The 25076-nt window shown below is 60.4% G+C and overlaps 2 protein-coding genes across 2 annotated transcripts; one reads left to right on the top strand and one right to left on the bottom strand.

Annotated features, from left to right (window-relative positions):
- Positions 1 to 2365: 2365 nt before the first annotated feature.
- LOC100350481 (keratin, type II microfibrillar, component 7C) lies at positions 2366 to 8987 on the top strand. The gene is made up of 9 exons (XM_002711195.5): positions 2366 to 2793; positions 5120 to 5328; positions 5890 to 5950; positions 6481 to 6576; positions 7021 to 7185; positions 7404 to 7529; positions 7778 to 7998; positions 8149 to 8180; positions 8443 to 8987. The coding sequence occupies exons 1-9, from the start codon at positions 2407 to 2409 to the stop codon at positions 8616 to 8618; spliced, it is 1473 nt and encodes a 490-aa protein (XP_002711241.1). The 5' UTR covers positions 2366 to 2406; the 3' UTR covers positions 8619 to 8987.
- Positions 8988 to 9941: 954 nt separating this feature from the next.
- Positions 9942 to 23609, bottom strand: KRT7 (keratin 7). The gene is made up of 9 exons (XM_051845529.2): positions 22269 to 23609; positions 20777 to 20988; positions 18193 to 18253; positions 16598 to 16693; positions 16099 to 16263; positions 15237 to 15362; positions 14081 to 14301; positions 10453 to 10487; positions 9942 to 10233 (listed from the first exon to the last, which is right to left on the bottom strand). Exons 1-9 carry the CDS (start codon positions 22590 to 22592, stop codon positions 10103 to 10105), a joined length of 1371 nt encoding a protein of 456 aa, XP_051701489.1. The 5' UTR covers positions 22593 to 23609; the 3' UTR covers positions 9942 to 10102.
- Positions 23610 to 25076: the final 1467 nt, after the last annotated feature.

The raw sequence follows: 25076 nt of genomic DNA, 5'->3' as shown, positions 1-25076 counted from the left end.
TAGCACAGGAGGTCCCCTCCACCCACTCACCCAGACCCAGAACTCAATCCGAGCCAGAACCATGCGTGCACCTCCTGAAGTCCAAATTCAACCCTCCCTGCTCGGGGGTGAGTCCATTTCCTCTTGGAGGGATACACAGCAAGGGGGGACTCCCCCAGTTCTACCAGGCCGACCAATCAGAGTAGAAACACATCTCGCTGAAACCAAGCCCCAGTCTCACTGTCACCCGGCTGGCGCCCCTGCTGAAACCTCCCCCCAGGGGGGTGGTGGAAGTAGAAGACCCCGGAGTGGGGCTCCATCTTCTCAGAGGATGGACCAAAAGCTGAGCTGAAGTTGCTGCAAAATGGACCAAGTCTGAACCAAGGGAAGGCAAGCCCATGGGCGTGTGGGGACCACGGAGCACCCCTCTCCCCCAGGAACAAGGAGTCAAACAGCCGAAAGGCGGAGCAGCCGCAGTGAACTCCGGCGCACCTAGACTTAATTACTGCGTGCAGCATAATAACTCATATTTAAAAGCAAAGGAAGCTGAGGTGACTGGCATGCTTCTCTTTAATTCTGGTTGCTGAGTGCACACTCCGCGGCGCTCTGCCATAACTCACTGGGCACATCATTCACTTCCTTTGTGACGACTTACGGCCGCCTAGAGCGCATGGCCATGACCAAGCACCAGTTGAGGGGAAGCCTTTGGAGCAGGCCAGCTTCTGTGAGAGTCCAGAGCCCGGGGGGAGTCTGGGTTCTGGCCTCCAGGACCCCAAGAGAAGCCGGTGTCCAGGAGGGTTGGGATGGGGTGGGGGAGTCTGTTTTCTGATCTGACTCCACCCCTTCGCTAGAACTTTCCACAGATGTCCTTCCCCATGCCAGGGGACCCTGGGAGCTCCCCTTTCTGATGAGGCAAATGGGTCACAGTAACACCCAGCACAACGCCGGGCACACCCTCAGCTCCCCATTAACACAATGCCCTGCCCTTCCCCCACGCAGAGGGGGAGGGGTACATGCAGCCCTCTCCTCAGAGAGGGGAGACCCTCACTAGAGAAAAGAGAGGAACTCAGTTCTCAGAAAAAGAAAATGGGGGCCAGTGCTATGGCATAGTGGGTAAAGCCACCACCTGCAGTGCCGGCATCCCATATGGGCGCCAGTTTGAGTCCCAGCTGCTCCACTTCCGATCCAGCTCTCTGCTATGGCCTGGGAAAGCAGTAGAAGGTGGCCCAAGTCCTTGGGCCCCTGCATCCACGTGGGAGACCTAGAAGAAGCTCCTGGCTCCTGGCTTCAGATCCCGCTGTTGCGGCCAATCGGGGAGTGAACCAGCAGATGGAAGACCTCTCTCTCTCTCTCTCTCTCTGCCTCTCCGCCTCTCTCTCTCTCTCTGTATAACTCTGACTTTCAAATAAATAAAGAAATCTTTTAGGCCGGCGCCGTGGCTCACTAGGCTAATCCTCCGCCTAGCGGCGCCGGCACACCGGGTTCTAGTCCCGGTCAGGGCGCCAGATTCTGTCCCGGTTGCCCCTCTTCCAGGCCAGCCCTCTGCTGTGGCCAGGGAGTGCAGTGGAGGATGGCCCAGGTGCTTGGGCCCTGCACCCCATGGGGAGACCAGGAAAAGCACCTGGCTCCTGGCTCCTGCCATCGGATCAGCGCGGTGCGCCGGCCGCAGCGCGCCGGCCGCGGCGGCCATTGGAGGGTGAACCAACGGCAAAAGGAAGACCTTTCTCTCTGTCTCTCTCTCTCTCTCACTATCCACTCTGCCTGTCAAAAAAAAAAAAAAAAAAAAAAAAAAAGAAATCTTTTAAAAAGAGAAAGTTTTTTATCCAAAGGGACACCCAAGTTAATAACAGTGGGATAAACAGAGCAAATAAATAAACATGTGCGGCCGTCCTGTTAAATGGCAGGCAGAGTCCTCCTGCTGTCCCAGCCACTACCTCATCATGCCCTCCCAACCGCTCTCCTATGGGTAACTATCATTAGCCCATTTTGCATGCAAGCAAACTGAGGCCCACGTCACGACAGGAACCTTGGGACTGACCCCAGAGGCCGTGGAGAAAGCACGGCTGAGCAAGGCCTGCATGATGGGGATGGAGCGGGGCTGGGCCCCAGGTGGGGGTCCGTCGTGCCCTGCTGCGGGCTGAGCCAGCCCTGCGAGGGGCGGCGGGGCTCCGGCGGGAGCTGGAGCTGACCAGGCGCTTCCCGGCCCCATAAAGTGCAGCAGGGAGGCGCGAACGCCGTTTTATGGAGCCTGCCCGGCGGCCGGGCCGCTTTGATTCCCGGCTCCGCGAGGCGCGAGGACCGAGCCCTCCAAGCTCATAAACGCCACGGCCGCCAGCTCCCTCCCCGGGACCCGCGGGTGGCCATATAAGGCGCCGCGCGGCCGTCTGGGGTCCAGCTTGCCGCTGCTCACGCCGCCGCCGCCGAGCCATGTCCTTCTTCTCGTCCCGCCTCGGCGCCCCCTGCGGGGTCCGCGCCTTCAGCTGCGCCTCGGCCTGCGGGCCCCGGCCAGGCCGCTGCTGCATCACCGCCGCCCCCTACCGCGGCGTCGCCTGCTACCGCGGCCTCAGCGGGGGCTTCGGCAGCCGCAGCCTCTGTGGCGGAGGCTTCCGCGCCGGCTCCTGCGGGCGCAGCTTTGGCTACCGCTCGGGCGGCGTGTGCGGGCCCAGCGCCCCCTGCATCACCACCGTGTCGGTCAACGAGAGCCTCCTGACGCCCCTCAACCTGGAGATCGACCCCAACGCGCAGTGCGTGAAGCACGAGGAGAAGGAGCAGATCAAGTGTCTCAACAGCAAGTTCGCCGCCTTCATCGACAAGGTCGGTGTCCTGGATCGAGCCCTGCCTGAGCCCCCAGGTCCTGAGACGCGTGAAGGGAATTCCCAGGCTAGCCCAGAAATAGGACTTGGGAAATGCTGATACTTCATCTGATAAAGTTTAGGTGACGTGGGCCTGCAGCATTAAATAACATCCAAGCCATTTGGTGAGAAAATTCATCCCCCTTTGTGTAGGCTGCCATGCTTCCCATTAGGTGGGAAAAAAATCTCACTGGGTGCCAAGCTCTCTCTCTTTCTCGCCTTCTTTTTTTTTAAAGATTTATTTATTATTTATTTGAAAGGCAGAGTTACAGAGAGTGAGAAAGAGAAAGGTCTTCCGTCCACTGGTTCACTCCCTAAATGGCTGCAGGAGCTGCCCCAATCCAAAGCCAGGAGCCAGGAGCTTCTTCTGCGTCTCCCATGCAGGTGCAAGGACTTGGGCCATCCTCCACTGCTTTCCCAGGCCATAGCAGAGAGCTGGATCGAAAGTGAAGCCACCAGGTCTTGAACCCATGCCCATATGGGATGCCGGCAGTGCAGGCAGCAGCTTTACCCGCTATGCCACAGTGCCTGCTCTGCCAATCTCTTTAACATGCTTGCTTCCCTCCCACTTTTTAAAAATTATTTATTTATTGGAGAGGCAGAGACAGAGAAAGAGCTCCGGTCCACTCTTTAAATATCTGCAACAGCCAGGATTGGGTCAGGACTGGGCCAGTCCTAAGCCAGGGGCCAGGAACTCAGTCTGGGTCTCCCACATGGGTGGCAGGAACCCAATTACTTAAGCCATCACCACTGCCTCTCAGGATCCGCCTTAGCAGAAGGCTGGAGCCAGGAACCGGAGCCGGGTATTGAACCAGGCTCCGCAATGTGGGTGCAGGTGTCATAGCCAGCACCTCCACCACTCGGCTCAAAGTTGCCCTTCTCCCACTTCTAACAGATATCCAGCCTCAGGTCAGGTTCAATGCTGCCAAAGACATTTTCCGCTCCAATGTAATGTTCTGCGGTTTCCTTTATGTTCGCCCCAGTAATGCTGGTTTCACAGTTCCCGCAGCAATACAAAGTTACTCCTTTGAAAGCACGGCTTGTAACAATGACTCGGATCTATTGGGAGAGAAGTCTTGAGTACAGTGTTGAGGTTGGCCGGCCTGGAAAGGGATGATACGGAGAACTGCTGCCAGCATCCATTCCTCAGAGTGCAGGCAGAAGAGAAAAGCAGGCAGGGAAGTGGCCAAGCACCTGTCCAGGTGCCATAGAGGGTGGACACCCCAGAGCCCAACTCCAGGCCCAGGCTCTCACCAGCCCTCCAGAGCCCGGGTAACAGGTGCAAGGATTGCGGCCCCAGCTGCCTCACTCCCCTCCAGGGGTGGAACCCGGAAGGACCTTGGCCCAGGAGCAGGTACCACACCCAGCTCAGCCACGGACCCACTGGGACACTGGGCAGTGGCCCTATTGAACCAGATCCTGGTTCAATACCCACAAGTGTGTGACACAGTGTGTGAGCCGACCGTCACTTTGAAAGGGAAGATGGGGGCCAAGGCGACCTTGAGACCCTGTCAACCACTACACCCACAATGACACCAGATGAGACCCAGAGAACACCCCCACACTTTAGTAAGCTCTATCCTGGGTGCCCCCAAGGATGCGAAAGATCCCAGGGCTAACTGGGAGCTCTCCCCACTCCAGCTAGAAAGTGGGAAAAGTGGGAGACGGAGCCCAAGAGGCCGGGTTGGGATGGGAGGACATCTAACTGCTGGCACAGTCCCATTGTTTGAGTGACCCCCTCCCCCCCGCCAGGGAGGCTGGCACACCTGACCTCCTGTTGTCCTCAGCTTCCCTGTATTCTGAAGCTCCCGCAGGGACCAAGGGCATTGTGTCCAGCATAAACTCTTGGACGCCCGGACCACCCCAGCATCCCCAGGGCCCTTCAGGCCCCCAGGCATCCTGCCTGGTAGGAGCCTAACTCCTCTGCCTTCCCAGCCGGGAAGCCCTTCACCGAGCCGGAAGACGGCCACTGCCAATGTCCAGAAACCTGGGTGTTTCCCTCTTCCTCTGTCCCTGACCAGCCCTGTCCTGCATGCCTTTCCTCCAGGAAGCCTTCTCTGATTGTCACCACCCTCCACCCCTGTACCCCAAAGCCCACCAGTAACCCAGCACAGCCCAGATGCCTCTCGATTTCTCACTCATCCAGTGCAGGTCCACAAACAGACCCTCAATCAGCCCCAGCCATTTGAACATCTCACTGCTAATGGTCTTAACTCCGCTAAGCCTGGCTGTAAGAAGGGCCAGGGCGTGGGCTCCTCCCACCGACTTTTCTCCCCGCCCCCTCGCAGGTGCGCTTCCTGGAGCAGCAGAACAAGCTGCTGGAGACCAAGCTGCAGTTCTTCCAGAACCGCAAGTGCTGCGAGAGCAACCTGGAGCCGCTGTTTGAGGGCTACATCGAGACGCTGCGGCGAGAGGCCGAGTGCGTGGAGGCCGACAGCGGGCGGCTGTCGTCGGAGCTCAACCATGTGCAGGAGGTGCTGGAGGGCTACAAGAAGAAGTGAGTGCAGCCGGGAGGAGGGTTTGGAGAGACAAAAAGAGCCTAACAGCAGGGCAGATTTGGGTTAGACCACAAGAGGAACTTCCCAAGGGGAAGAAGACAATGATGAGAAGTGAGGGGGTTGGAGGAGAACCCCCCAGCCTGTGAGGGCTGGGGATTCCTAGCGTCTCATCATTATGTGGTTATTTCATTTGTTCATTCACAGATGCTCATGGTACTGCATTGGGCCGAGTGGGGAGGGGTGAGAAAAGGGAGGAGGAGGAGAAAGGGGCTGCGTCCCAGAGCTGGGGTGCAGCTCCTGCCCCCCAGGGAGCCCCAGCCCTGGGCAGAGAGGGGCCTTTGGAAATGTGCCAGGCACCCTCCCTGCCCAGGAGCAAGGGTCCCCTGTGATGGGAAGTGCTGTGGGTGACACGGGTCTGCCCCAGCGCCCAGAGGCGAGGGGTAGACCCTGTGCCCCCGGCAACCTCCTGCAAAACATCCAGTCGCTGGGATGTGTCTTTGCGAGTCTCTTCCTCCTGTTGCTTCTCAACTCTGAGCCTTGTGTCCCCCGTCTGTCTCCAGGTATGAAGAGGAGGTGGCGCTAAGGGCCACGGCTGAGAATGAATTTGTGACCCTGAAGAAGGTGAGTGAGGCCAGAGCCCTCTCCCCTCCTGCTAGGAGCCAGGGCACAGGCTCCCGGGGACCTCTGGAGATGACAGAACAGCCCCAGCCTGTCCCCTGCCCCTTCCCCCACCGCCTGCCCTGTCCGGCTCAGGGTGGGCAGTTACAAGGCAGGGAAGTCCAGGGGTGAAGAGCCAACCTGGGCAGGGCTGCTGGCCCCACCTCGAGATTTCTTTCCATGAAGTTCCAGGGCAGAGAGGGGCGGGCATCGTGAGAACCGACCTGGTTCACACTAGATCTTAAGTTCTGATGATGGTGCAAGACGCGGATTCTAGACCAATGCTCTGCAGAAGGTTCTGGAAACCGTCCCTCTCCGGAACCTGCTCCTCCCCCTGCCATGTGAAAGCCACAAGGCCAAGCGCTGGGAGGAGCTCCCCTGGAGGGTCTCCGGGGAGTTGGCTCAGCCCGATGGGGTGCCCCGCTCCAGGAGGGCAAACACAAAAGCCCCACATGGTGGCCCCAGGGAACTTCCCAGTGTCACTGCCCCCACAGGACGTGGACTGCGCCTACCTCCGCCGTGCAGACCTGGAGGCCAACGTGGAGGCGCTGACCCAGGAGATCGACTTTCTGCGGCACCTGTACGAGGAGGTGAGGGGCCGGCAAGAGGACCTGAGGTGGATGTCCCTGACCCCTGACCCCCACTGCAGGGTGGGAGGGGGCATGAAGTTGAGAGCCCAAGGCAGGTTTCTGTTGGAAGCCAGGCTGCCCGGCTGGACATCCCATGTCCCACGCCACAGAACAGCCGATCCCTCTGCTCAGGGTGCTAACCCTGATCACAGGTCCCATGTCCAAAGCCTACAGCTGGGAGCGAAATCAGGCTATGGACCTCAGGCAAGGGGCTGGCCTGCTCCCCCGTCTCGCAGCCTCAGGACCCTAGGCCTGTGGCGCATGGAGGGGGCCTGAGGAATTCTGCGACTTGGCAGGAGGGCTTCAGCCAGTGGGGTTGTCTGAGGAGGCAGGGGGAAGGCGAGGGGGGCTTCGATGGATGGGGCTGTGTTCCAAGAGGTCCAGACCACCAACCTCCTCCCGCAGGAGATCCGCGTGCTGCACGCCCACATCTCCGACACCTCGGTCGTGGTCAAGATGGACAATAGCCGGGACCTGAACATGGACTGCGTTGTGGCCGAGATCAAGGCCCAGTATGACGACATCGCCACCCGCAGTCGGGCTGAGGCCGAGTCCTGGTACCGCAGCAAGGTGAGCGACCCCGGGCACCAAGTGGGAGGGACACGGGGCGTCCCATAGAGAAGGCTGAGGTCAGCCCCCTGAGGGTGGTGAGAACAGGCCGCCCCGTGTGGGTGCACAGGCTGAGCACTGTTCAACCCGCGCCATCCCGGTGGTGCTGACCTGAGGGCAGGGCTCGTGGGTGCTGAGCCTCAGGGGCACCTGTGCTCCCCCCGCCCCCCCCATCCCAGTGCGAGGAGATGAAGGCCACGGTGATCCGGCACGGGGAGACCCTGCGCCGCACCAAGGAGGAGATCAACGAGCTGAACCGCATGATCCAGAGGCTGACGGCCGAGGTGGAGAACGCCAAGTGCCAGGTACGGCCAGCTGTGCCGGGGCCGGAGCGACGGGGCCCGAGCCCTGTGGGAACCCCAGCACTCGCCCTCCAGCCCATTGGCCAGACTGGAGTCCCTGGTGGTGGTCGCTCAGGGAGACCGGGTGAGGATGGCCAGGGGCCTTGTCAGGGGGGATGCTCCCGGCTGGGTGGGAGAGCCTGGAGCAGCCCAGGCCAGGGGCAGAGAGGCCCAGGGAGCAGAACCCAGCCTGTTCTCTTGCGGGTCCCCAGAACACCAAGCTGGAGGCGGCCGTGACGCAGTCTGAGCAGCAGGGCGAGGCGGCCCTGAGCGACGCCCGCTGCAAGCTGGCGGGGCTGGAGGAGGCCCTGCAGAAGGCCAAGCAGGACATGGCGTGCCTGCTCAAGGAGTACCAGGAGGTGATGAACTCCAAGCTGGGCCTGGACATCGAGATCGCCACCTACCGCCGCCTGCTGGAGGGCGAAGAGCAGAGGTGAGCTCCACACACCTGTGGGAAGTGTCTCTAAGTCTCCCCCTTAGGTAGTGCTGCAGGAACAATTTGCATATTATGTAATCTAGTTTGCATAAATATTTCACCATCTGTGTCCCCTGCAAGTAATTATTTTCTCTTTGCTCTCCCAAGGTTGTGTGAGGGTGTGGGAGCTGTCAACGTTTGTAAGTAACCTCTCCCAATCCCGGGCTTGGGATCCGGGGTGGGCACACGTTATCTTAAAGGGCCCGTGCGGTTATGGTAGCCTAGGTCGCTGAACTGCCACCCTAAGAAAGGCCTGAGCTAATGCTTTCAGGATACTTCGGGTTAGACTGTAGGTAGGAGTGCCCAAGTGCGCATGTGCCAGAAGGGAGGGGGCTCTGAGCGAGGGAAGGGGACTCAGGCCTGCAGGTGGGGCCCCAGTGATCGCCTATCCTCCTCCCACAGGTGTCAGCAGCTCCCGGGGCGGGGTCGTGTGTGGGGACCTGTGTGTGTCGGGCTCCCGCCCGGTGACCGGCAGCGTGTGCAGCGCCCCCTGCACCGGCAACGTGGCCGTGAGCACTGGCCTGTGCGCGCCCTGCGGCCAGAGCTGCGGCAGCAGCCGTTCCGTGCGCTTCGCGTAGTGCCCCCGCCGCGAACCGCAGCCCCTGCTCCCGCGGCGGCGGCGTCTCCGAGTTGAAGGGCTCCCGGCGACCCCGCGGCCCGGCCTGCCGCGTGGTCTTGCACCCGCTCCCCGCTGCAGCGCCGCGTTTCCTCCAAGGCGGCCGGCCGAACGCTCAGACGCCACATCTCAGTGGCCGGCTTCCTCCAGGCCCTGGGCAAACACCCAGTCCTCTCCCGCGCTGCCCTGGGAGCTTGGAGACCCGTGGATTCCAATGGACAGATTGGCCCCAGAGCCCTGGGATGTGGCGTCCCCGAGGGGGCCATCCTTCCACCCCACCCCCACCCCGCTTGAACTCCAACTTTCCAATAAAGCTAATAATGTGCTCTGATTGTCTGAGTTTGTCCTGCTCACTTTGCCTTCCCACCCAGCCCCAGCCTGGTTAGAGACCCACAGTAGAGCTGTTCTCAGCTGGGGACCTCCCCCCCCACACACACACACTACATCCTAAAGGGTACAAGGGACAAACCTCAACCCCCAACTTGGACACACGGGACCAGGAGGGCGCCAGCCAAGGGGGAAAGGGCTGGGCCTTGCCAACACCACCCTGACTCATCACTGCTGGATGCTGGCAGCCAGTTGTCCCCTTTCTCCACTCCCACCTCTGCCCATGTGGACGGAGGCCCCAGTCTCTCCCTCAGAAGCCAGCACCTCCAGGTAGCCGCCCCACACCCCCACCTGCCACGGTCACCTCTCACCCAGCACCAGTGATGGCACGTGCTACCTCTGTTGGGGACAGATGTCCCCATGCACAGGCCCGGAGTGCCTGACACTCGCCCTCCTCAGCAGAGACCCTGACATAGGAAGGTCGCCCTGGAGCATGGGCTTAACACACAGGTGTCCCAACACCCCTCCACCCAAGGATCCAGATCCACAGCCTGGTCCTCTGCCTTGCCAGTGACCAAAACATGACACATGAGACACACACACGCACACACACAGACACAGATGTCCCTCCCCACCCAGAGAATCCCAGAAACATGCTACCCAGGGTCCTGAGACCCCAGCCAGGCAGCAGGAAGGGCCCCAGGACAGCAGATATGCAAGCTGGTTAAGCCACAGCAGCCCGGCCTAGGGTGCCTGAACATTCTGGAATGCAGGTGGCTACACAGGACTAGGGGCGGGGGGTGCAAACACCAGCATGGGCTCCCAGGCTGCCCTGGGAGCAGGTGGCCCAGTGCCCATGACTGCTTTGTCACCTGTGTGTTCCCTACCTCATGCACAGACCCTGACCTTGACCCTGTCCCCACACCCCGCCCTAACAAAGCACAGACATGGACGTGGGTTCTCCAGGCCTCAGGAAGCAGCTGTTTTATTGGAAGTTTCCCTGACATCCACATTCACGTTCGGATGGTCCTGGGACCCACGGAGGTGGGGGTGGGAGGCGGGCAGAGGAGTCCCCGTGCCTGTGTGCCAAGGGGACGTGGGTCTCCTCACACCTGAGGCTCAGCTGCGGATGCTCCTGAGGGCCTTGAGGGTCCCGGGCCCCCCAGCACTGGAGAAGCTCAGGGCATTGCTGCCCATGGTCCCCCTGAAGGTGAGCCCGCTGCCACCGCCACCTGTAGAGTTCACCACAGCTAGGGGAGAAGACAGCAGGGCTCTATCAGCTGGAGGCCCCATCAGGCACCCTGCCCCCCCCCCAGCCACCTGTCCCCACCATGAGGAGCCTCTGACGTGCTGGGGCATGGCTCCCAGGGGCTCCCTGCCCCACCTGCCCATGGGTCAGCTGCCATTCGAAACACCCAGCCCAGTGTGGACAGCACAGACAGGGACCACAGCTCCCTTCTGGGACTTACAAATGTTCACAGCTCCGGCTCCATCTTCCGCCAACCTGGGGACAGAGGGCAGCACCATGAAAGCAAGGGGCAGGAAGCAGAGCTCAGCACCCCAAGCAGGGTCCTCCTTGCCCCCACCCCTCCAGCCAGCCCTCAGCCTCGCTGTGCAATGAGCAAAGGGAGGGAGGGCTCTCTCCGGCCCTTCCACCTCCTGGCCCCAGGACCTTGGGCCCTGCCTTGGGACCTCCATTTGCCACCTGTAAGCTGAACCTGACTGCAGGCCCAAGGTCACGCGCTTGTTTTTGAAGGTTAAATGATACACTCAGGACTTGGCAGCTCCTATGTATTCATGAGGTCTTCCAAAAATTCATGGAAAATGTGTACTACAAAAAACTAGGGATGGACATTCAACATTCTCTGTGCCCAAGCAAGCTAATCTTTGATGACATTTTCCATGACCTTTCCTCAGGACCCCTCATGTGCCCATGGTGGGCAGTGGGCTGCCTCCCTTCCCAAGCCGCTACCGGCTGATTCCCATATCTCCAGCCCCAGGTGCTGGAGTTATTTCTCGCTGTGTTCTGGAATAATGAGTTAACAGGGGCTGGGTGGGGTGGCTTTGAGCAGACTGAAGTTGAAACAGGTTCTGTCTTAGAGGCTGGCACTGCAGTGCAGTAGGTTAAGCCACGGCCTGCGGTGCCAGCATCTCACATGAGCCCCGGTTCGAGTCCTGGCTGCTCCACTTCCCATTCAGCTCCCTGCTAATGCACCTGGGAAAGCAGTGGAGGATGGCCCAAGTGCTTGTGTCCCTGCACTCATGTGGGAGACGTGCATGGAGTTCCTAGCTCCTGGTTCTCACCCTAGAGGATCTCTCTCTCTCTCTCTCTCCCACTCTCTCTCTTTGTTTTTGTTTGTTTGTTTGTTTGTTTTTGACAGGCAGAGTGGACAGTGAGAGAGAGAGATAGAAAGGTCTTCCTTTTGCCGTTGGTTCACCCTCCAATGGCCGCCGCGGCCAGCGCACTGCGGCCAGCGCACCACACTGATCCGAAGCCAGGAGCCAGGTACTTCTCCTGGTCTCCCATGGGGTGCAGGGCCCAAGCACCTGGGCCATCCTCCACTGCACTCCCTGGCCACAGCAAAGAGCTGGCCTGGAAGAGGGGCAACCGGGACAGAATCCAGCGCCCCAACTGGGACTAGAACCCGGTGTGCCGGCGCCGCAAGGCGGAGGATTAGCCTAGTGAGCCACGGCACCGGCCTCTCTCCCTCTCTCCTTTTCAAACAAATAATCTTAAAAAAATCTAGTACAGCTTCTAAAGAACCCAGAAGGAAAAGGCATGAACGTCCCAGGCTCTAATGATTTCTGTGCTTTTTCTGCTTTCCCACTCTACATACACACTTATTTTTTTGTGCCTGCTTTTATATTTGCCACCTTGCATTCTTGCTTGAGCCTGTGGATCACAATCCTGGGCCTGCCCCCTGGGAAGGGCTGAGGTTGACAGGGGAAAGCAGGGCATATTCCTCCATGTCCCCCGGGAGTGGACATGGAAACAGTGGTGTCCCCTCAGAGAACCAGGACCTCATGCGGCCTGATGGTGGCACCCTGGCCTGGGATCATGTCACCTCCACCTGCTGTGTGGCCTTGGGCATGTCACTTGCCTTCTCTGAGCTCCAACTCCCTCTTTAGCCTATGGCAGGAAGCTGACTCAGGTCCCACTTTGAGGGGCCCCCAGGTGTGACCTCCATGAGGTCACTGAGAGAGTAAGGGCCCCTATAAACATGGGGGAGGAGGTGCCGAGAGAGGCATCATGGCTAGAGCTGCCCTGGGCCCCAGATTAGCTTCTCTCTTCCCAAAGAATTTGTTTTTATGACTTATTTATATGTTTGAAAATCAGAGTTACATGGAGACAGACGAGAGAGAGAGAGACAGAGATCTTCCATCTGCTGGTTTACTCCCCAGATAGTCACAATGGAACCAAGAGCTTCATCCGGGTCTCCCACACAAGAGCAGGGGCCCAAGGACTTGGGCCATCTTCTACTGCTTTCCCAGGCCATAGCAGAGAGCTGGATCGGAAGTGGAGCAGCCAGGACTCAAACTGGTGTCCATATGGGATGCCGGCACTGCAGGCCATGGCTTTAACCTGCTGCACCACAGCACCAGCCCCAGGATCTTTTTTCTTTAATTTGAGAGACAGAAGCCACTCCCATCTGCTGGTTCATCCCCCAAATGCCTGCAGTAGCTGTGACTGGGTCAGTTCAAAGCAGGCTACTCGATCCAGGTCTCCCAGGTGAATGAGACCCAATTACTGGAGCCAGCATGCTCTGTCCCAGGGTCTACATGAGCAGGAAGCCAGAGCAAGGCTCAGACCCAGACACTCTGATGTAGTACACGGTTTCCTAACAACTAGGCCAAATGCCCACCCCTGACTAGAAGCTTGGATGTCTTATTCTGCTTCGCCCAAAAAGCAGGTGCCCACACAGCCAGGGGCAAATACACTTCTCGTGCCTCTGCTTCCAGCTGCCATGTCCGTCTCTCCCTCCTGCCAGCACCCGGCACTCTGCCCTCGAACGCCCTTGGTCCCCACCCCCTTCCTCCCTGCTCCATTCCTGTCCCCAGTGCTCCCTGCAAAAGAGAAGTTTTACAAACTCAGCCTCGTGCAAATGCAAGGCGCTCGTCTTTGCACGCTCACGTGTTCTCTCTCTGCCTCACTCATGATTGGGTTCAACGGGAGTGGGGGCGTGGCGGAGGTCTCCCAGGCAGGCGTGATGAGTCCTACTTCCCGCCTTTGCTCTCACTGCCACTTCTCACCTCCTCTAAACCCTCGTCCTCCCCCAAGGCTGAAAGCATCAACCACCCAGGGCCGGCTTTGTGGTGCAGCAGGATAAGCTGCCCCCTTCGATGCCAGCACCACGGATCATTGTTTCAATCCCAGCTGCTCCACTTCTGATCCAGCTCTCTGCTACAGCCTGGGACAGCAGTGGAGGATGGCCCAAGTGCTTGGGCCCCTGCACCCGCGTGGGAGACCCGGAAGAAGCTCCTGGCTCCTGGCTTCGGATCAGCCCAGCTCCAGCTGTTGCAGCCACTTGGGGAGTGAACTAGCAGATGGAAAACCTCTCTCTCTCTCTCTCTCTCTCTACCTCTCAAATAAATAAATAAATAAATCTTTAAAAAATAAAAAAAAAAGACTAACCTATCCCAGCCCCCCCACACACACACCCCGGAACAGAGGCAAGAATCCTCCTCCCCAACATTCGGACAACATCGCGTGATTTACCCGAAGGGGTGACACAGGAAGCCGCCGGCGATGTGGCCAACGCCGGGCCCAGGCAGCAGCACTCCTGGCCTGCACATGAGCCCTGGCTTTCTCCAGTAGACCAGAGAACCCACGGTACCTGACCCGCTGGCCTGGATGTGCTCTGAGGCCCGAATAAGGTGACCCTACCAACAGCCACGCACACGCACACGGAAGTGCTATCACTTCCCTTTCCCACTGACATCCGGCAGACCTTCTCATAGAGGGCAGGGCGGCAGGCACCGCCCACCCCGGCGCGCGTCAGAGAGGCGCACGCAGGAAATGCTTGTGGACGGATGACTGGCAAGCCCCAGACACTCCTCGGCACCCGGGACGCCCCTTCCCAGCGCCCAGCCCCGCACCTGCTCTCCTCGCCCTCCAGCAGCTTGCGGTAGGTGGCGATCTCGATGTCCAGCGCCAGCTTCACATTCATGAGCTCCTGGTACTCGCGCAGCTGCCGCGCCATGTCCTGCTTGGCCCGCTGCAGGGCCTCCTCCAGCTCGGCCTGCTTGGCACGAGCGTCCTGGAGGGCCAGCTCCCCGCGCTGCTCGGCGTCGGCAATGGCGGCCTCTAACCTGGCACGCTGTGGGAGGAGGTGGGGCTGTGAGCAGGGCGTGGTGGGGGGCGAGGAAACAGGGCTCCCCCTGCATCTGCCTCCCTGTCTACCCGGCAAGCACCTGGGCGATTTGCTGCAGGCAGCTTCATTTGGCATTGCGGACTCCCCCAAGCACAGAGGAACCGCGGGGGCTCCACACGGGGTGGGGGAGGGGGCGGCTTGGATGGCCGATGCCTCGGCTCCAATCCTGACTCAGCCACTTTCTGGCCGTGTGACCTTGGATGAGTCAACCCCTTCTGAGCCAAAGCACAGTGTCTACCTTACCTGCATCCAGCAAGTGCTTAATAAATGCTGTTACAATTTACAAGTGCCCAGTCTCCCAGCTCCTGGCTGCAGGAGCTCCAAAGCCCATTAGACACTAGTTGAGTCCCCCAGTTGGGGACACGTCCAGGGCAGGGAGCCTGGAGTGGACAAACCCTACGAGTCACTCCTGGATGCTGTGGAGCCAGGATCTGCAGCCCGTGGGCTTGGGCAGGGAAGGCCTGGCTGGGAGGACCTACGTCTGCCTTAGGCAGCGGCCTCTCCCTAGCTGGCCTTGGAGCTCTCGCACCCCCAAGAGCCTACCTCACCCCAGGCCTCAGCTGGTTGAAGCCCCCAGAGCTGCCACGCCCAGCCTCCCTCTCCCCAGCACAGGACTCCCCCTTCCACCCTTCTCACCTTCAGTCTCCGCCCCAAATCCTCCTCCCTCGGCCAGCCTGGGGCCCCTGCACAGACACCAGGCCTGGCCTGGGCTCTTGTCTTCCCTCTGGCCCTACACGTGCAGGGCAGCAGCCTTGGCCCCAGGTGGGCGGCCTGACACCCTCTGTTCCAGCATCCACTCCCGCTCGACGCCTGGCTCTGGGCAGCAGGGAGGCGCAAGGAGGAGGAGGAGGAGGAGGAGGAGGAGGAGGGCTCATCCCCACCTGGTTCTTGACGCCGTCCAATTCAGCCTGCAGTCTCTGCACGGCGCGGCTCATCTCGGAGATCTCATTCCGGGTACTGCGGAGGTCGTCCCCATGTTTCCCAGCCTGGGCCTGGAGGGTCTCAACCTGCAGGGGCCAGACACAGCCGCTTGGCAGGGGTGGGCAGGGTAGGTCCTCCCCGCATCCCAGCGTCTGTGTGCCAGCGCCCAGCCACCCTCACCCAACCTCCAGGCCGTGGGGCAGCAGTGTCCTCCCAGCCAGCACCGGGAAGGCAAAGGTAGCTTCCCAGGGCCCATAGTCCCTGACCCCAGGGCTCTTCCCACTGTGGCAAGTCTGAGACCCTCACCCTTCCAACACCCCCTTAGCAGCACCACCCATTTCAGAGACAAGAAGAGTCCCTAAAAAGCCCCATCCAGGGATCATAGCAAACCCATGGCAGAATGAGAGTCTGAACCCTGGGGCCCTTATCTCTCTGAAACCCTGCCCAGGGCTCCCTCCTCCCCCGGCTCACCCAGCACCCTTCCTGCCCTTAGCACCTGTACCCCTCAGCTGTCTACCTCCACAGGCCTCCCAGTCTGAAGTCCCAGGACTCAGGATGTAGTTCTTGCTGCTCTGTCTAGCTGGAGGCACTGGGCAAAGTATGAAATGCCTCTGTGCCTCGATTGTCCTCATCTTTAACATGGGAACAGTTAATGGTGCCTCCCTAACAGAGCTGGGCTACGGATTCGGCCTCAGCCACTGGATCTGCCAGAACGGTGGGACCGCAGGCAGGCCCAAGGCTTGAGACAAGGCCAGGAGGACAGGAAGTTGCCAGCCATGCAGGCCCTGGCAGAGGAGGGAAAATGCCCCCAGCAGCACCCACCTTGGTCTGGTACACGCTCTCGGCCTCAGCCTTGCTCCTCTGGGCGATGTCCTCGTACTGGGCGCGCACCTCGGCGATGATGCTGTCCAGGTCCAGGGAGCGGTTGTTGTCCATGGACAGCACCACGGACATGTCGGAGATCTGGGACTGCAGCTCGCGGATCTCCTGCAGGAACCAAAGCAGAACGCGGGGACGTGGGCGCGACCCAGCCCTCTGTGCCCGCACCCACCCTGAGGATCCTCACGAACGCAGGAAAAGACATGAGAGGAGAGGCTGCACAGACCGCCCCAGCTTCGCATCGGTCCCAGCTCTGGCTGATGTGGCCATCTGGGGAGTGAACCAGTGGATGGAAGACCCCCCCCCCTCTCTCTGTAAGTCTGCCTTTCAAATAAATTAATAAAAACCTTTAAAAAATATATAGCTATTCCTGGGGCTGGCATTGCGGCTCCCGGGTAGGACTCAGACGACACGGCACATCCCGCACCCCCGAGGGTCTCACCTGCTCATTGAGGGCCCTCAGGAAGTTGATCTCGTCATTCAGAGCCCCCACCTTGGCCTCCAGCTCCACCTTGTTCATGTAGGCGGCGTCCACGTCCTGGGGAGGGGGCAGGGGCGGGCACCCCCTCAGCACGTGCCCCGAAGCGGCAGGAGCAAGCCAGCCCTGCCCAGCCCATGCAGCCCAGGATCAAGGCGCCTTCTCTGCACGGGTAGCTCAGGGCAGCCAAAGCTGCAAACCTACACCTGGCCGGTTCCAGAAGGCTCTGAGGGTTTGGGCACACCCCTGACTCTGCCATCTACTAGCCATGTGGTTGGGAGCAAACCACTCAACTCTGCAAACCCCGGCTTCTCATCAGTCAACAGGGGACTACAACACCAGGAAGGCTCCCGCAGGCGGGAACGCTCAGCCGACCTCAGGGGACCTGCTTAACCGCGGCCTGGGCCAGGGAAGAGCAGGCAGCTTCCTCTTCCAGCTGCACCTTCTGGGGGTTACACCCACCCCTGAGGGTCCACGTGCTGTGCAGGCTGCGTGGCTGCAGAGCGGCTGGAACGCCGAGCCGCCTCGGTGTGGCCCTGACTCAGGACCCCACAGGGCGTGACGCTCGAAGCCCTCCCACAGCCCACCAGCATCCCGCCACCACCTGCTTGCAGAGGGCAGAGACGGCTCATCGCACACATTCAGCAGGGAGCCGAAGCTGGCCGCATGCAGCCCTGGCCTAGCGGGAAACGGTCAGCCAGCAACAGGACACTATTATTCCCGGCTGACCGCTCCCTCTCCAACCTGCTTCCCTGCTCTAGGTCCTAAGTGGCGGTATAGTCACTCTCTGGACACACACACACACACACACACACACATATATGGACACACACATACACACATGGACACACATACACACACGGACATACACACAGACATTGACACACACAGACATACAGACACACATACACATGCGGACACATATACACATGGATACACACATACATGGGCACACACATATACACACACATACACTCACATGGACACACACATATACACACACATACACCCACATGGACACACACATATACAAGATACACACATATACACAGACACATATACATGGACCCACACATATACACAGACACATACACATATACACAAACACATACACACATACAAACAGACACACATACACACACAGACATGGACGCACATATACATGGACACATTCACATACACACATGGACACAGACATACACACATACAGACAGACATGGACATACATGTATACATAGACACACGGACACACACACGGACTCACATACACACACATACACACAGAGACACACATACACACACATGGACTCACACATACACACACATGGACACACACATGCACATACACACAGAGACACATGGACACACACATGGACTCACACATACAAATGGACACACACACACCCAGGTCCGGCATGAGCTCCAGCCCCTCTGTCCCTCTCCCCTCTTGTACAGCCCAGCCAGACTGGCAGCAGGTCCCACTGGCTGCTCAGCGACAGAGACCCCTGGCCCGGTCCCCTGAGGTTTCAGCCCCCCCCCGGCCTGACTGCCCCCGGTACCTTCTTCAGCACCACGAACTCATTCTCAGCAGCCGTGCGGTGGTTGATTTCATCTTCGTACCTGTGGCAGACGAGGGGCATGGTGTGGGTGCAGCTTTGCCTCACGCCCCTCCTATCCCTATCCCTCACCCCTCCCCCTCCCCTGGGACACACCTGGGCAAGCAGGTGTCCAGGCCACTAAACCCTACCTCCCTGAGGTCCACCTGGCTATCCCTAGGCTCTGAATCTTGGCTTGAGGAGGGAGGGGCAGGGCACGCAGAAGGCAGGGGAGGGAAAGGACAAAGGTTGGATATCCTGGGGACAAGAAAGCAGCGAATACAACTCCGACTGCTTCCCCTGGGCCCCGAGCCTTGGTTCACTTCATCCTCACAGCCAGCCTGTAACCGTGGGGCCATGACTCTCAGACAAGGGAATGCAAGGGCCGGTGTAGTAACCAGTGCAGTGGCAACCTGCGGCGCCCGCATCCCACATAAACATGGGTTTGAATTGAGTCTCGGCTGCTCCACTCAGATCCAGCTCCCTGCTTATGCACCTGGGAAGGCCGCAGAAGATGGCCCAAGCACCTGGGCCCCTGCCACCCACATGGGAGACCTGGATGGAGCTCCAGGCTCCTGGCTTCAGCCTGACTCAGCCCTGGCTGTTGTGGTCATTTGGGGAGTGAACCAGCAGATGGAAGATCTCTTTGGGTCTCTCTGAAGCTCTGCCTTCCAAATAAATATTTTAAAGAAGAAAAGGAGGCCGGCGCCACGGCTCACTAGGCTAATCCTCCACCTTGCGGCGCCGGTACACCGGGTTCTAGTCCCGGTTGGGGCACCGGATTCTGTCACGGTTGCCCCTCTTCCAGGCCAGCTCTCTGCTGTGGCCAGGGAGTGCAGTGGAGGATGGCCCAAGTGCTTGGGCCCTGCACCCCATGGGAGACCAGGAGGAGCACCTGGCTCCTGCCTTCGGATAGGCGCAGTGCGCCGGCCACAGCGCGCCAGCCACAGCAGCCATTGGAGGGTGAACCAACGGCAAAGGAAGACCTTTCTGTCTCTCTCTCTCACTGTCCACTCTGCCTGTCAAAAAGAAGAAGAAGGAGGAGGAGGAGGAGGAGAAAAGGAGGGGCCGGCACTGTGGCTCAGCGGGATAATGCTCTGGCCTGCAGTGCCCGCATCCCATATGGGCACCGGTTCGAGACCCAGCTGCTCCACTTCTGATCCAGCTCTCTGCTGTGGCCTGGGAAAGCAGTGGAGGATGGCCCAAGTCCTTGGGCCCCTGCACCCATGTGGGAGACCGGAAAAAGCTCCTGGCTCCTGGCAGCTGACTCCAGACTTCATGCCTAACCACATCCCAGTTATATGGCTCCACCTCTGCTCCCACAGCCTCTCCCTCCAACCTCTCTCTCTCTCCAGGAGCCAGCCTCAGGGAGGCAGACAAGATACAGTGGCAAAAGCATGCTGGCCTAACTCAGGGTGCACTGGGGGACCCACAATGTGTGTCGGCAAGAGCTTGTGAGCTTGTGGGAACAGGGTGCCCAGACAACCCGGGGCCCCTCCAGGAGCCCAGACGAGGGTAGGAGATGTCTATACCCCCAAAGTCCCACTCCCCCATGTCCTGGGGGCTCTAGGGAATCATCTGAGAGGCTGGCTGTCCTCCAACCCCCACCCAGCACTGCACCGTTGCACCCAGAAGGTGTTCAGCTCAAAGCTCCCTAAGCAGCCATGCATCTGGCCACTGCCTGGCACCCCCTCCCAGCTCCTGCTTCATCCCCAGCCTGGAGCTCAGCCCTCCTCCCCAGGAGGAAGCAGTGGAGGGTATATACACGTGCAGGCCCTGACAACAGGAGCTGGCTGGCTCCCCCACGCCTGCCCTGCCCTGCCCCTGAGTCCACCTGCTGTGAGATTAATCCTGTCAACTTTTGTCCTTAGGGAAGTAGGATGGGGGGGGGGGGTCACATCACAGAGGCCATCTTTGCTCTGATCCAGTCAAAACCAACGCAGGGAAAACAGACCGCACTGGCTGTCCCTGTGTGTGCCAGGCTGGAGCCCAACTCAAGCCTGGGGCTTTGGTTTCTATTCACTGAGAAAGGAGAGAGCCCTTGAGACCTGTCCTCCAGGGCCCAGCCTTCGCAGCCCCTCCTCCTGGTTCCTGTCTGACTCCGCCCTAACCACACCCCTCCCAAGGCCCACAACGGCTCTCCTCCCTTTTGGTTTCTTTCTCTCCTCCTGGGAACAGAAGATCCAAAACTCAAGTCCCAGCTCTCCTGATGTTAGTGCCTGCAAGTGTCTGGTCTCTAAAGCCCCACGTGAACAAGAGAGCTGTTCTAGAATGATCTAAGAGGGTCGCCTAATTCCGAAGCACCCTACCATGGACACTTTCTGCCCACAGCCTCTCTCAGGGCCCTGTCCACAAGCAAGCATGCAGGTCAGGGCTGAGCTGAGTGAAGAGAAAAGACCAGTAGGCCCTGGAGACAGCCCCAGGGAAGAGAGAAGATAGTGGGCAGATGGGGGTATGTGACAGCAGCTTCCGGGAGTCCTAGCACTGGGCAGCTGCACACAGGGCGGGGGCTTGCAGAGGGTCCCAGGCAGCCTGGAGGGGGCGTTACTTATTCTTAAAGTCCTCCACCGCATCCTGCATGTCCCGTAGCTCCGCCTCCAGTCGGCCGCCGTCCACCTGCAGCGCCTCCAGCTGCCCCCTCAAGCCGGCAACCTGCGCCTCCAAGATGCTGGGGAGGCGGCTGCTCTTGGGCGACCCCTGCTCCTGCAGCAGCGCCCACTTGGTCTCCAGCAGCTGGTTCTGCTGCTCCAGGAAGCGCACCTGGAGGGGGCAAGGAGGAGGGAACTCAGGAGGGCCCCCCAACAGCGCCATCCGCCCGCGCTCCCATTGGCTGTTCCCCTATGCAGCCCTGCCCCGGCCCCGCCCCAGGTGCCTCTCCTCCCCAGCGCTGTCTGAAGTCAGGAGGAGCGTGATCCAGGAAGCAGGTCGGCCTGGCTTCCAGCACACTCATTGTCCAACTTTCCACAAATGTGCCTTAGGGTCTCCTCCGGGTCGCCTGGCGGGTGGTCTCTGAAGGGCTGCCCCCTGCCCTTCCATTCCTGCTCCTCCCCCTACCCCCCCCCAGCCTCTCTCTCCGTCCCCTCAGCTCCAGCAAGGCCCCAGGACCAGGCACTCCTCTCAACCTCTGATGCACCCAGCCGTGGGGCCCCCGGTGGTCCTTGAACCACCCCCACCCCCATGGATTGACTCTGGTGGGAGGCAAGAGAAGTCTCCCGAAATCCAGCAACCTGGCAGCCCCTGACAAGTGCAACTCCACAGTGAGGGACGGGCACCGGGGCCTGGGGCCACGCCGAGAGGCCGCAGCAGGGCTGGAGGACAGGTGCCCAAGTGGGAGAGGACAGAACATGGAGGGTAGGGGCAGAGAGGAGCGGAGGCAGGCCAGGGAAAGGCAGCCTGAGGGAGGAGCTCGCCCTTCCTCCTAGGTCCAGCCCCACTTGGCCCCTCGCCTTCCAGGCTACCCTACTCCTCCCCCACCCCAAGCCTGCCCCTCCCCACCAGGGACCCAGGTACAGCACAGCAGACAGAAACAAAAACCTCCCAAATGGCCCCTTCTCGGAGCCCCCGCTGCCACTTCCTGCCCCCAAAGGGGCAGGGACATCACCTCTGCCACCAAAGAGGCGGAGGACCTAGCCAGCTGGGAGGGGCCGGGAGCTGCCCGCCCTTTGTTTCCAGCGCTGGTTCAGTACCCACAGCACCTGAAGGAGCCCAGGTCTCCCCTGGCCAATCGCTGAGCCCACACTCAGGGAGAGACCCGCGAGGAGGGGACCTCCTGGCCTTGACCTCTAAAGCTCACACTCTGACAACGCGTGCCAAGGCTGGCCCCAGAGAGAAAGTGAGCCTCAGGGGACTACAGCTAGCCAGGGCAGCCAGACAGAACCTGGGCGCGCATTCCTGGAGCAGAGGGCGGGGCTGTGGGCAGCGCGCTGGAAAAGAAGGCTTGGCGCTGATTGGGGGGGGGGGGGGGTGCAGGGGAGGGGGAGGGGGAAGCCGCGAAGGAACAGGGTCCTCGACATTCCCAGGGTGGGTTCCCGCAGGCTCACCTTGTCGATGAAGGAAGCGAACTTGTTGTTCAGAGTCTTGATCTGTTCATGCTCCTCCCGGCGCACCTGCTGGATGGAGGGATCGATGTCCACTTGCAGTGGGGCCAGCAGGCTCTGATTAAGGGTGACCTCGCGGATGCCGGCGCCCCCTGGGCTCGCATGGGCAGAGTGCAGGGCCACACGCGGCCGCGAGGCGCCCAGGCCATAGAGGCTGCTGCTACCCAGCCGGAGCGAGCGCCCCGAGGTCGGGCGCACCTGCGCGCCGCGGCCCGGGACGGCCGCGGAGCGGGAGCTGAACGCCTGCGAGCGGAAGTGGATGGACATCTTGGCTGCAGGTAGCGGCGGGCGAAGCGGTGAGCGAACTCGTTGACCTCGGCCGGCTGAGCCCCTTTTATCTGCTGCGAGCGAGCGAGCGGGTGTGGAGAGCTGGGCCGACACAGGTAGGGGCGGGGCTGGCCGCAGGCTACCTTGCTCCACCGCCAGGCCCCTCCTGGGGCTCAAGCTTCCGCCCTCTGCGCCCAGGCTTTCGGTGTTGGGAGCAGGGGTGGGGGCACCTGCAGACACGCACCGCGCGGGGAGCGGTGGGGAGGCGACAGCCAGGGAGACCACTTTCGGAGCCAGTCAGGGAAGGCTAGTGGCTCTGCTGTGCCCACACCGCCACACATGTGCACACGCATGTCTGCGTGTATGGGTTTCTGTTCCACTAGCACACTCCTGCCCACGCCCTCACATGGCCACTCTCCTGTCTAAGGTCCCCCAGCTCCAACACCAGAAGCCATCGACAGCAAATCCCAGCACTTTCAACGGGGTGAAAGCAGTAGTGGCCACGCTGGCCACACCCTCCACATGCCGGATCCCTGGATCCCTGGCCCTGTTCTCCCCAGCGTTTGGCCCACCTGTGGCCCCACCCCACGAGCTGGCCAGGTTGTCACCCCAGGCCAAGCCTGTGGGGGGCGCCCTGGGCGGGGGAGAGTGGGGATAGAAGGCCTTTCCTGGATGGCCACTTCAGATGGAAACCCCTGGGCAGGCAAAGGGACGGAAGGCTGGATCTGCACACCCCTCACCCTGGGGGCTCATCAACTCAGCCCCCAGCCGTGTTTGTCCACCTCCAGTCCGCACGGGGTCTGCGCCCTTGGAGCTGGGCTCCAGCACCGCCACGCTGCCTCCCCCGTCCACCTCTGCCCTGGAGGGAGAGAGAGAGAAAGAGGGAGAGAGAGAGAGACTCTTGCAGGGGGCTGTGACCCTGCCCACACACGCCTCTGCCTCCCCCTGGGGCCACAGTTTCCGGCCAGCAGTTAGATCCAGCTTCGTGCCTGGGGCGGCTGGCCAGGACGTCTGGCTTGGGAGTTTTTAGACCTCCACCCCCACTCGCAGCCCCAGCCTTGTTGGGAAACATTTCCCCATTCCAGAGCCTGCCCCGTCCCCGTGGCCTCTCATCCCCGCCCTGAAGCCTTAGTGTTCCTGGCCACTCCGCTCCAGCCCTCGCCAGCCTCTTCCCGCCTCTTCGTTCACACCAGGTGCCCGCTCAGTGCCAGGTGGCACGCACAAACATCCTGGACAGGGCCAGCCAACCGGAGAGGCCTCGGAGCAAGTCCCTGGCTGGGGCAGGGCACAGGCTGGAGGCTCATCCAGACCCTGTCCGCCGGCCCCGGGGCCCTCAGCTCCACCCACCTCGCACAATCTTCCTGCTTTTCTTCTTCTTTCATTTTCATCTGTTTGAAAGGCAGACAGACAGCTGGCGTACTCCCCAAACACACAGCAGGGAAAGAACTATGGGGCGGGGGAGAGCCCCGTGGGGGAGAGGAGCAGGGCCCGAGACATCACACCCACCTCCCAGATCAGGCAGGGTTCTGCCTAGCACCCAGTCCCACCTCTACTTCCAACCCAGCTTCTTGGTACTATGCCTCAGAGGCTGCAGATGGTGGCCCGAGTACTCGGGTTTACGCCACCCACCTAGGAGACCCAAATGGAGATGTTGATTTCAGCCAGGTCCAGGCCTGGCTGCTGTGACAGGCATTTGGGGAGTGAACCCGCAGATACAAGATATCTCTCTCTCTCTCTCTCTCTCTCTCTCTCTCTCTCTCTCTCTCCCCCTCCCTCCCTCTCCCTCCCCCTCCCATGTGTGAGTGTCACTCTGCCTTTCAAATAAATAAAATACAGATAGACAGTGAGAGAGAGAGAGACAGAGAGAAAGGTCTTCCCTCCATTGGCTCACCCCCCAAATGGTCACTAGGGCTGGCGCGCTGTGCCGATCTGAAGCCAGGAGCCAGGTGCTTCTTCCTGGTCTCCCATGCAGGTGCAGGGCCCAAGCACTTGGGCCATCCTCCACTGCCTTCCCGGGCCACAGCAGAGAGCTGGCCTGGAAGAAGAGCAAATGGGACAGAATCCGGCGCCCCGACCGGGACCAGAACCCGGGGTGCCGGCACCGCAGGTGGAGAATTAGCCTAGTGAGCCGTGGTGCTGACCAATACATAGCCTTTAAGAAGCGTTGTTTGGGATGCCCACATCCATCTCAGAGTTCCTGGGTTCAGGTCCCAGCTCTGCTCTGAAGCAGACCACTCACAAACAGTGGGAAGAAGGACAATCAGTTAGCAAGCAGGAAAAAAAAAAAGTTCACCTCACTCAAAGAAATACAGCACTGTCCCGCTGTCCCATGGTCAGAGGCTGACCTGTCTGAGGGTGATTTTCCACGCTGGCGGCCGCATGTCCCCAGAGCTCTGCCCCACCCCCACCCCTGCCGCTGTGCTGCTGGGGTCAGAGGTCACTACATCCTCTTTGGAAAGCAAGTTGGCAAACGCTCTCAAAATT

This window comes from Oryctolagus cuniculus, chromosome 11 (genome assembly GCF_964237555.1).
Source record: "Oryctolagus cuniculus chromosome 11, mOryCun1.1, whole genome shotgun sequence".
Classification (NCBI taxonomy): Eukaryota; Metazoa; Chordata; class Mammalia; order Lagomorpha; family Leporidae; genus Oryctolagus; species Oryctolagus cuniculus.
Note: the sequence above shows the minus strand (reverse complement) of the source record. Positions and strands in the feature narration are given on the sequence as shown.